The sequence below is a fragment of the Gavia stellata genome, chromosome 1 (genome assembly GCF_030936135.1).
Source record: "Gavia stellata isolate bGavSte3 chromosome 1, bGavSte3.hap2, whole genome shotgun sequence".
In the NCBI taxonomy this organism is placed as follows: domain Eukaryota; kingdom Metazoa; phylum Chordata; class Aves; order Gaviiformes; family Gaviidae; genus Gavia; species Gavia stellata.
Genome location: NC_082594.1, coordinates 120,248,595 through 120,259,893, shown reverse-complemented (window position 1 = coordinate 120,259,893; position 11,299 = coordinate 120,248,595). Strand labels below are relative to the sequence as shown.

The following is an 11,299-nucleotide window of genomic DNA, read 5'->3' as shown; positions in this document are numbered from 1 at the left end:
TTAATTCCTTTGACATGCTAACATTTCAGGCAGAAGTTAACAGTTTCTCAATAGAACTGTACCCGAACTTGGTAGCCCAATGCAGTGTTGTAAGTTTTCTCATCGGTGGCCCACTTCACAACAGGTTAGTGTGGCTGGTAAACAGGGCAGGGAAAGTTTGGTATCCAGTGTTAAACAGCTGGATTGTGAGGAGTAAATATTGAGCTTTGAGCCCAGGGGGAGGTTGGGGTGCCTGGATGAATGAAACACCTAACAGAATCGGCTGGACGACCGAAGAGGCACTCAAGGATGCTTGAAATAGTCTACATAAGTTTAAGACAAATGCCAGCTTTGAGGTTGTTTGGTATAAAGGTGACTTTAAGTACTTGAATTTTGTATGTTGAGAGTTGAAAAGGTCATATTGGGGACAATTTTTTTCTGATTTTTAGAATTATGTAAGAAAAAAAATCTAACAATATCAATGATGGCAGGTAGGAGGTATAAAATACCAATTCAAGGTTATGCAATGAAATTGAATGGGAGGTACAGTTAAATTGAATATGCTTCATAGGTAACTAGCTACTGTTACCCATTTTTCTCATACATTCTTTCAGGCCGTACATGTCATCTTCATCTATCACCATAATCAACACTATATAAGCTAACTTGTTGGAAAATTTAGTGTGGGATAGCAGTGGTAAAATGAGTTAATGCAATGGCCAGCGTCATTGGACTCTGTACGTACATATCCTGAAATTATAGTTTATGACTGCGCCCACCTGTAAAACAGTTACTTCTACAGATGACTGTAAAATTTATATCTGTGTTTGCTTGTGTTGGAGTCAGTAATTTCTCATTTATTTTGCTTGGCTTTCAAAGGAAGGGGGGAAAAAAGTCTGTAACTGGTATTTCAGTTAAGTTCAGTTCCTGCCAATCCAAATAACCTGGGATATGTTTTGTAGTGTCTTGCTGGTGTCAGAGCAGTGCCGATGTGACTTAGAGCAGTATCTAGCACTGCCTGAAGCTATATTCCTGTGTATCAGTATCATTAAATCCTGTACCTTCTGTCTCAGTGCCTGACTTCTGCACTGTGCTCATAGAAATAAGAGGACAGCTGACTTTTTAGGGATATAATTTGCAGTAAATAGAATTCTGAATAGGACGGGGGGGACATGGGATGGGAGTGGATCACTTGTACTGACTCCTTGAATTATGACTGCAGTTCAATGTTAAGAGTTCTCTTCACCTTTTGTTTGTATAGGCTAATAATTTTCCTGTTTCTTCTCCTTTAGGAATGCCAGTTTACATTCCTTGTCAGTGATCAAAGTCAATTTTGATATTTTGGATAAAAACTATAGGGAATTATGGGAAAGACAAAAAAATAAAGCCTATTTGTGAGATTTTCCCCTTCTCTCCCACCACCTCCAAATGGGAAGCACTTACAAGGCATAGGTATAATCCTACTAAAAGTGCTGGCCTTCATTTAAAATAAAAAAGGAAAAAAAAAAATATCCATTCTGAGCATTGAAGAGGCTCTCCAATCTCTGTGATGACAATGCACTTTTTTCCTCTCAAGATTATTTGGAATGTGACTATTGTAAGGCAACCTGCCAAAAAAAATTATTCACTGAAAACAGAGCAAACATCTCAAAATAATCTAATTTTTAAAATGGCATTTTTATTTTTTTCCTGAATTCTAGAATATTCAGTTAAATATTATCCCCCCTGAACTCTGCAAATCTGAATAGCTTTATTGAAACATAAGCAAAATGAAGGAAAGGTCATTTATATTTCTCAGATGCATTTTCTAATTTTAAGCTTGCAGGATTCATTTTAAGAAATTGAAGATTTTCAGCAGGAAAATTACCTCGGTGGCATGTAGGTTGTCTGATTTTTGATGAACCAATTTTGCTTTGTAAACTCTAATATGGATACGCAGAATACTGCACTGCATATTGTGGTGGGAGGACTTTCTTTTACATGAAGAGCACGCAAGTAGCCGATCTTGCAGAATGTGTAATAGCTGTAGGGCAAGGCCAGGTATATTATACATGAGGCTGATCTAGTCAATAGAAGCTGTTACGTGCTGCTCTAACTGTGTAAAGAATATTAAATCAATGTTCCCGTAAGGGGAAATTTGGCAACAGACAGTAAGCATTATTGTGTTGAATCTTTCCAGATGCTATAGGACTGAATTTTTATCTGAAAGTTCAACTTAAAATTCATGAGCAAAATTGTTTCAGCTGTTCGTGGTTTATTTCACATTCATTGCTATAGCTCAAGAGAATAGCTATTACACTAGCTGAATGTGTGTTGGTTTTCTTTCTGATGAACCTGGGAGATCTGCATGGACAGTTTTTTAGACCTCAAAGAGGAAACAATCATCTAAACCAAATGTATGTGTAACGTGTGGGGTAGGGAAGTGTTCTGTGTTCATATAGATGTTCTGTCTTAGGTTTACGAGATCTTGAGGGCAGGCATTCGTTACTACGGGTCTGAACAAAGCCTACCATAAAGAAGTGTTCAGTTGTTTTGTCACCTCTTGGCGCAAAAGCATCACCAGTAATTTTAGCTCCTGTCTTCAAGCCCCAGTCTGCATATCCTTACAGAATCTAGGTCTTCCTGTTTTTGAAACCACAGGCAGCTTTAGCACCAAAAGGTGGCCTCCTTACGCTACCCGTATTAAAGCATGGGGTTGATGAGAGTGCCTGCTTTTTCTGCCACAGTGAGGTCAAGGACTCCTTGTACCTGTATTTTTCTCAGCACCAGCCCTCACAAAGCTTATGGTCCTTAGCTCAACTGAAGCTTCTGCTGTTGCCTTTTTCCTTTTTTGTTCATCTTTCCTCCTTTTTCTTTTCTCCCTCTAACCCCTAAAGTGTCCATCACTGGTTATTCTGCCCTTGACTGAGAAAATACTGCCAAGTGGAGGAGCAGCACAAGATTCAAGCCTTGTATGTAGCAGAAAAGCAGCTTTGGCTTATAGAACTTCATTTCCTTAGGCATGTGCTGTGCTCTCAGTTTTCCCACTCGTGTGGACATGTGTAACTTGCTTGGCATCAGTTCCCAAGGTGTCCAACAGCTCCTCGGTCACGAGCGGAAGACTTACTCGCTGCCACAGGGTCTGCACCTCAGATACCCAAAGATGGGTCAGTCCAGCTGAAGTGACCACTGTAGACGTTACCACAGCTTGAGGCCTGTCAAGAGATTTCCGAAGGCTGTTTCCACTGAGGCTATCTGCCTGACCTCAGCAGGAGCACTGCGCCATTCCCGAGGATCCCATGACGGCCGCTGTGCACTGCTGGATCCCGTTGGGAGCCTTGTTTGTGTAAGGCCTCCATCTCTGGGCAGGCTCTGGCCCTGGAGAGATGCTTGGAAATACTGAGCCTGGATGGATTGGCTCTGTGTCAGCCATGAAAAACCATCGTTGGAGGAAACGTGGTGGGAGATTCACTTTCTGTTCTCCTTTGCACCCCCTGCGGGGCTCGGCACTGAGGTGGGGAAGTCCCCGTCCCCCCCCGCCGGGGCCCAGCGATGTAGGGCACAGGGGCTCGGAGCGCTCTGTGCACTACTGTGCTGGCTGAAGGGGTGGGGAAGAAAATTAGCATGGCAGCTTCACCATCGGATGGAAGGGAAGGGCGATACTTAATTATAAACTCTCCATATACATAACGTATACCCTTAAGTTGGCTTTCTTGGGCTTTTCCTCCACCTGGGGGCTGGGCTGCAGCCGTCGGGCCCTCCCCTGTCTGGCCCTTGCTCTTCACGGGCAGCTGCGGGCCGGCTCGGCCGCCCGTCCGGGGCCGGGGCACGCAACCCGGGGCAGGCTTCTCTCGCGGCCGGGAGCAGGCCGGCGGCCCGGCCTCGCCGCGCTTTCCGCCGGCGGCGCCGGCTCCCGGACGGAACCTTAGTGCCAGCCGCTATTTCCACCCGGCGCCTATAGGCAGCGGCGCGGCGGCACGGGGGAGCTGCTTAGGGCGCCGCACAGCACCCTGCCGTTGCTAGGGCAGTTGCTAGGGCTCCGCTGGGCCGGGCCGGGCCGGGCGATGGCGTCGCTGGGCCTGAGCGAGCGGGAGCAAGCCGGGTGCCGCGAGCTCCTGGAGTTTCTGGAGACCGAGGAGCTGATGGCGCTGACGGACACCGTCACCAACCGCCTGGTGCACCCGGAGAGCCGCCAAGGTGCGCGGAGCCCGCGGTGGGAACGCCGACTCCTGCGGCGGCCTTCCCAGCCCGACCGCCTCCCGGCCCCGGGCGGGGGTGCTGCAGCCTGCCCCGCTGCCCCGCCGCCGCCGCCCGGCCCCTGTGAGAGAGAGCCGGCTGGCCGCGGGCTGGTGGCAGCGCAGACGCGGCCGAGTAGGACACGGAGGCGGGGCCGGGAGCTGCGGGCGCGTCCCTGGCCCTGCTCCGCGGCCGCTCGCTTCGGGCCGGGCCGGCTCACACCGGCGGGTTCGGGGGGAGGCGAGGTGGGAGCGTGTGCTGGAGCTGCCCGGGGAGATTTTCGGGGCTCTGGAGAGCCAGCAGCGCCCTGCCCCGCTGCAGGGCTGTGGCGAAATGTGCGGCTGCGCTTTGTCTGGGTGTAGCTGCTGGGAGCCTTTCCTCCAACGGGCCTGCCTGCATCCGAACCGCACCGGGACTTGGCTGCTGGGAGTGCGGGGTTTGTTTTGGCCGAGGAACTTGCGGCTGCTAGCGGCCTTTAGCAGATTTCCAGGTCTCAAGAACTTCTTTTTCTCTTTTAGACATCCCCTCCGCCCCGTGAGCTTTGTGCGCTGCTGTGCCCCTGCTATGCCCTGTTAGTGTTCAAAAATGTATTTAAGGGTCAAGCGTCCCTTGCTATTTGAGTTAAATGACATTTGCTTTCAGGTTTTGAAAGGGCAGAACACAAATCAAGTACTGAACTTTGTAAACAGAGCCCTTTCAAGTGTGACCACCCCCCATCTCTTTGTAGACGTTGAGACTTGTTTTATAAAACTTAATTTTTGTATGTGAGTTACCTGAGGCCACTCAGCGCATTGCCCTGAAATATACTCATCCAAAAACCTTGAATATGTTTCGTGTGATGTAACTCAGGCCTCTAAGATTTGCCAAACACGTTTCTTCAAAAGTTCTTATGCCTGTAGTTCTTGCTTTTTTATCTACTTTTTGCAGTGGTTGCAGGTTAAATTAAAAGTTTTTTTTTTTTTTTTTTACTTTGGCTATTAGTCTCTTCTTGTTTAAACTTACAGTTTTTATAGGTAACGAGTTAAGTACCCAGCCTCAGTTCAGGTGCGAACTGGCTACCACAACTACTTTAGAAGTGAATGTCAGTTTGTCGTGTTTCCTGATTTTGCCCCAGGGCCTTGTAGCTGAATTTTTCTGAATGTTACATTTCAATGCACTGTCGTGCTATGATGCATGGTGTTTTCTTATGAACCTGGGAGTAGTAATTTTATTAGCGTGGAAATAAAACAGAGTTAATTCCATTTCCATCACTCTTCAGGAACCTGGATGGAACCTCGCTTTCACAAACTACTGTGTGTTGTCTGAAAAACTGCAAACTTCTGGCACTATAATTTTTGTTCAGCATTCGAGGAATCAGAGATTACCTTAGTTATCTCTCTGTTTGCATTTCTGTCAATTTTCCATTCACAGGAAACATTTGAAAACTTGCCTATTCTTCAGAATAACAATGTGTTTTCTGACCAAATCATGTGAACTACCCATTTGATGCAGAAATTAAGATTCACATTCCATATTCAGAAGAAGCATAAAAAATTTGCATGGTTCTTCTTTCTCTGTGTTATCTTGCTTCCAAGAAGACAGGTAGATGGCTTATTTTGAAATATCCCAGAGCTTTTCAAATGCAGAATGAAATCAAGCTCAGCTTTTGCTAAGTGAAGGTGCTGTATGGTGACATGAAGCAGGAAGCCTTAAATGATTGCACGTTAAATGAACTTATTTTGAAGTTGAGGCTAGCTGCATCTCAGGACGTATAGGTGAAATGTATTGTGTGCAAGAATCTTTATACTTCTTCAAGCACTTGCAGTTTCTATGTTTAGAAACTTATGTTTAGATTGAAAATACTTGAAGAATGTTAGCAATTTCATTTGGAAGAAAAAGCTGCATCCTTTTCATCAAACTCAAATAAAATATAGTAAGTTCCAAGCAGTCATCGATGCTGGAAGTAGGGATTACAAGGTAGCAAGATCTTCAGTAAAAACAGCACCGTTTTTTAAACGTGTTCCCAAGTCTTTGGGTATATTTTGTGTCTAATATGATTAGGTCAGATTTCAGTTTGCAAACAAACTTTTAAGTCTTTGCATTTTATTTAGGATTGTCTTGTGCTGTGTTTGGAGGTGCTGGTCAGGAGTTTAAGAAATGGCATAGGTTTGGGGTTTAATCGTGTGAGAAGCAACCACTAACTTAAATTTCTTTACTTGCAGAAGCGATTCATGCCATTTTGGTTTACAGCCAAAATGTAGAAGAACTTTTGAAACGCAGAAAAGTCTATCGAGAAATAATTTTTAAGTATTTGGCAGCACAAGGAATTCCAGTGCCTCCTTCCTCTGAGAAACATCTACTCATTGATCGTATAAAGCAGTACTGGAGTGCGGAGCTCACAGCATGTGCCTCAGAGCCAGGGGAGAGAAAACCACATGCAGAGGTGAGTGCTGCTCTCTGAAAGACCTGAGGATGCTTTGCATTGTTTTTGCAGGATAACCAGTGTAAACGTTCTAATGTACATCCAAAATATGGCTCTTCGCCAGCGTTTAGGAAGGTACTGAATCTCCTTAACTCTTGGTTGGTTTGTTTTTCGTTGTGGCTTTTTTTTTTTTTTTAATTATATCATTTAAAGGTGTTTGTGCCAGCATATCACTTGCAGAGCATAGTCTTCTGCTCTGTCTTGCAAGGTATATTAGTGCATTTGAACTCTAATGTGTGGGACCTTCTTCATGCTTTTAATTTTTAAGTTGTACTGTAAGCTAAAATAGAATTATTTGTGAACACGCTCTGTAGATTCAAGGAGAACTGAAAACAATGTTTATGGTACAGAAACCCTGCACAGTCCCTTGTCATTTTTTAATGTGGTGGATCTTCTTAAACTTTTGGTATAGATCCAGGTTTTCCAGTCATCCTCCTGCCACACCAGGCACTAGCGATACCATTGGTAGGGCACATCCCAGAGCAGAACAAAGAGATGCTGTTGATTGTAGATCATAGGGCAAAAACATCCGTCGGACTGTGGTCTAAAATGTTGCAGGGGAGGGAGGGAATGGAGAGAAAACTGCCTTTCTGTAAGTGGCCTTGATCTACTTCTCGAGACAGTGCAATCAAAGTAGCACTGTCTGTAAGCTGTTTTCCTTTTTGCCTCTTGCAGTTAGAGTGCGGAATGGATTTTAGCGAATTTTTGTATCGTTGAAGTGTAAAGTTTGTAGCAGTGCCCAGTCTGTGTCATTTTTTTCCCTTGATATTCATAACACTTAATACAGTGTAACTAAATGTGTTTTGGCAATTACAGGTTATTTTGAAGTTCAAAATTTTGACATATAGGAAGTCCTCGTGGTGTAATGAACTTTCAGTGTTTTATTAGTCTTGGATCCTTACCATGTGGCTCTAAAGAGCCACCTTGCTCTTTCAAGTGCTGTACTTCTGAGACCTAATGGGCAACAGCCCCACCAGCTGGACTGTTAGAGCTCTGTAGCTGTTGATAACCTATTGCACTGAGCTTTCTCTCAGGGATTAACTAATGAGAATGATGATTTAGCTGAGAATTGTTGTCAAAACAATTTTTTGTGTGTGTACTTTGGAAAAAAAATAAAAACGTTGCTCTTGCAAGAACACTTCCCCAGTATTAAACCCCATAGCGAAGTTTTAGGATTGAAAGTAAGTAAATTAAATTCTCCAAAGTACTTAAAACACATTCACAAGGAATGAGAAATTCAACTGGTTTATTTATGACATACATCCTTCTTTGCCTTTGTTTTCTCCTAATTCTTGTGGCCCTCACCGTTTTGAAGAAATGGGTGACATGAACCTACGTAACAGAATTAGAAATTAATTACAGTTTATTGTGAAACGAATACAGCATTTCTATATATGTATCCAAACTCTTCATACTTAATTATTTAATGCTTACTTAAAACATACATAATTTAATACTTACTAGACTTTGATGTTAGCAAACTTGATGTTTGATTTACTTCTAAAAGTCTTGCTGTCATGTTGCAAATATTGAGAAGCCCTACAAAATAACTGTACATTTCGTTCTTGTTCAAAAAACACATCACCCTACAGTTGGAGGTCACGTATCTTTACATTGGAAAGTTTGGATGATTTTTCTTAAGTAAAAAAATCTTACCTATTGTAAGATAAAGCAGAGGATAAACAAACTACGTATGTACAAATTAAATAGGCTCACAGAACTGTTAACTTGAGCATCTGATTGTTGCCTTTTACGGTGATGCTTCCTTTAGAAAGGAGTGTCCTCTAAACCAAATGTGGTTCTATAATCAACTTAAAAACCTGTCTTAAATATCTAATTGCTAAGCAACTTGTTTTCTAAATGTTCGTGCTTAAATTTTGCTTTTCTTCCACACATAGTTGTAGACATACCAAGAATTCAGCTGCAAGGAATAGTTTTTTTTTTCCTTAGCTTGACCCATAATAGTGTCTAAAAAGTCTTACTGCTTACTTTGTTGCAGTACATATTAGTGAAACAACACTTGGAGTGGTTTGTCACCTGCTTCTGATACGGTTTTAATAACATGACCATTGGTTCCTCACTGATACTTGCTTTTGCTACGTACTGTGAATTTGGCTTCAAGACTTTATACCCATCACTCTGCTGTCAGTCTCAGCAGCCCATCATTAAACTTAAATATTATTTTGAAGTATTTCTTATCCCCCTACATCTTAGGTGTATTTTAGGAGTGTGTGTGTCATTTTCTGCAAAACAAGGAAAAAAAGGGCACAAGTGGCTTGTCCATAACCTGTGGGGAACTAATGGAAGATGTATTTTGAGTAGTTTCATGCTTTCTTTCACTGGCTCATTCTTCTCTAAGGCTTCTAGACAAGACAAGAATCTTTGACTGAGCCTTTTCAAATTACTCTTAGAAGGTTTGGCTGTCTGCTAGCAATGTTTATTTTTGTCTCACTACTTAAAAATATTTTCTCAGCAGATTCAATGTTGAACAAAGGATTTTACGACAGTCTGAAGGAAGGATTTTATGACAGGCTGAATGGAGTTGCCTTTATTCCCAGAGTAAGCCTATGCTGCTATGTGAAAATCCCTGCAGCCCTCCTATCCCAATGTCATATTGTTTCAGTCTGGTTTAATTGTACAACTAGAAAAGTAACTAAGATTCCTCAAGACTTTTGTCTATTTTGGAGGAGCAAAAGTAACATAAATTATGGTTTTCTTTGATTTGGGCTCTTTTCCTATTAGAAATATGGTGAAGACTGCAAACATCACTCATGCAAGTGACCAAGCATCTTTTGGATGATTTTTGGCAGTCTTACTGCCAAATAGGGCTAAATTCAGGCATGTGATCTGGTGGAGAAAAAGTTCTGGAACACTTTAATTCTTTGAGTTTCAGTTCTTCCTGAATTAGTTGTGTATTTTGTTAGTGTGTTCCACTGACATAGGTAAAATAATCCCATAAATCAGAAGTATTCTGTCTGCTTCAGGTATTAGAATGTGCATTATCAAAAGGTGACTTCCCGATAAGTACTATTTGTTCTTATCAGCTATATGAAGATGCAGAGGCCAACACAATTCACCAAATTAAAAGGTACCAAAAAGAAGAGACTGAAGGCAACATGGAACAGGAAAAACATGTCAACATAATTGCTTATTTATAAGCACTTTCTAGTAAATTGATACATCTTAATATGAGATGAGCTTTTCAGGTTGGGTCTGTATCCTTCTTGTTTTTCTGTAACCTTTTTTTGGAAATGTAAAGGCCAGTGAAAAGTTACTAACCCAGGCACTTTTTCCTCGGCAGAAATTTTGTCTGTCAGTGTGAGAATTCTCGTCTTATGGAATTTCTACAAAAATCCTTCCTCTGCCCTTTTTCAGTTGAACCAGGATTTTCCTCTATGTTTATAAATTGTAAACCAAGACAAAACTGAAGGACTATTCTAACTGTAATTCAAAGAACATACCCTGATTCTCTAGATGATAAGATAATCATGATCTTAAAAATAAAGGAGATTTTTTTTGTTGTTTTTCTTCAGACACTCTGTCTCAGAACACTTGAAGATGATTTAGAATGTTTAAAATAAGTATTTACGTGATTTTATGTAAGTGGTAATCTCGCATGTTAATGCTAAATAGTTCTAAGAAGAAATGTGCTTGATTGCAGAGTCATGGAGAGAGACGAAAGTCACCACAAGATGACATTCATGATCTAGGAGAAGAATTCTGTCAATGGTTTTTCGAACTCCTCAATTCTCAACATCCCTTGGGAGTAAAATCTGAAGGAAGTTGGGGACCACAGCATTTTTGGGAGGATGTCAGAATGAAGTTCTGTTACAACACATTAGAAAAAAACATGGAAGAATATGTTGGTGCAGAAATGGTGAGCCTTCGTCTGCTCTCCTTGGTTAAAGAAGAATATCTTCTATTCAACCCTAATTTGCATGCCAATGGACTGAAATGTGCCATGTCTGGACATGGGTTAGTACTGGTAGCAGTGGCTGGCACGGTACATAGAGACAACATTTGTTTGGGCATCTTTGAACAAATTTTTGGACTCATTAGCTGTCCCGTTAGGGAGAATACCTGGAAAATAAAAGTCGTGAATCTTAAAATAGTTGGACAGAATGCTCTGGAGCCTGGGATGCAAACTGAAAAACCCTCCATAAAATACGAGTCAAACCAACTGCAAGAGTTGTATGACGGGAAAGAACTGACTGTGTTTGAACCTCAGAAATTCTGAGCAATTCTTTCACATGTGGGTGAGCGGGGAACATATGGCACTTGTAGTGCATAGTTAGATACTGAAATGGTTGCAGCCATGTGATGTTGTCTCTTTTTTGAGTCAGATTTGCTGGGTGGCGAACTGAGATACAGAGTCTACAGTATTAATACAGGTGATGCTTTTGGGTACCTTTCCAGAGCTAACAAATATTTCAGAGTATTACTTTAGATTTTGTACTGTATTTAGGAACAGAGTTAGTTCAGTTATTCTTGGTTATAAAACATGGTTACATTTAAATATTGGTTGGCAGCAGTACGTAACGAACTAGGTGACATGAGGTTCACAATCTGCAGGTTGCTTCTCTTCAGGTCACCAGTTTAAACTCTTATCTGAGTTGTAACAGGAAGTCGTTGCTTCCGGCTTTT

At 42.1% G+C, this 11,299-nt stretch overlaps 1 protein-coding gene across 1 annotated transcript; it reads left to right on the top strand.

Annotated features, from left to right (window-relative positions):
• The first annotated feature begins 4,022 nt into the window (after positions 1-4,022).
• Positions 4,023-10,933, top strand: C1H3orf38 (chromosome 1 C3orf38 homolog). The gene is made up of 3 exons (XM_059824129.1): positions 4,023-4,155; positions 6,396-6,616; positions 10,317-10,933. The coding sequence occupies exons 1-3, from the start codon at positions 4,023-4,025 to the stop codon at positions 10,890-10,892; spliced, it is 930 nt and encodes a 309-aa protein (XP_059680112.1). The 3' UTR covers positions 10,893-10,933.
• Positions 10,934-11,299: the final 366 nt, after the last annotated feature.

Bases quoted from the DNA above. Each gene is read 5' to 3' on its own strand.
- C1H3orf38 (XM_059824129.1), top strand. From the start codon at position 4,023: ATGGCGTCGCTGGGCCTGAGCGAGCGGGAGCAAGCCGGGTGCCGCGAG. The intron at 4,156-6,395 runs GTGCGCGGAGCC...CTTTACTTGCAG, and splicing joins GCACCCGGAGAGCCGCCAAG to AAGCGATTCATGCCATTTTG. The intron at 6,617-10,316 runs GTGAGTGCTGCT...GCTTGATTGCAG, and splicing joins AGAGAAAACCACATGCAGAG to AGTCATGGAGAGAGACGAAA.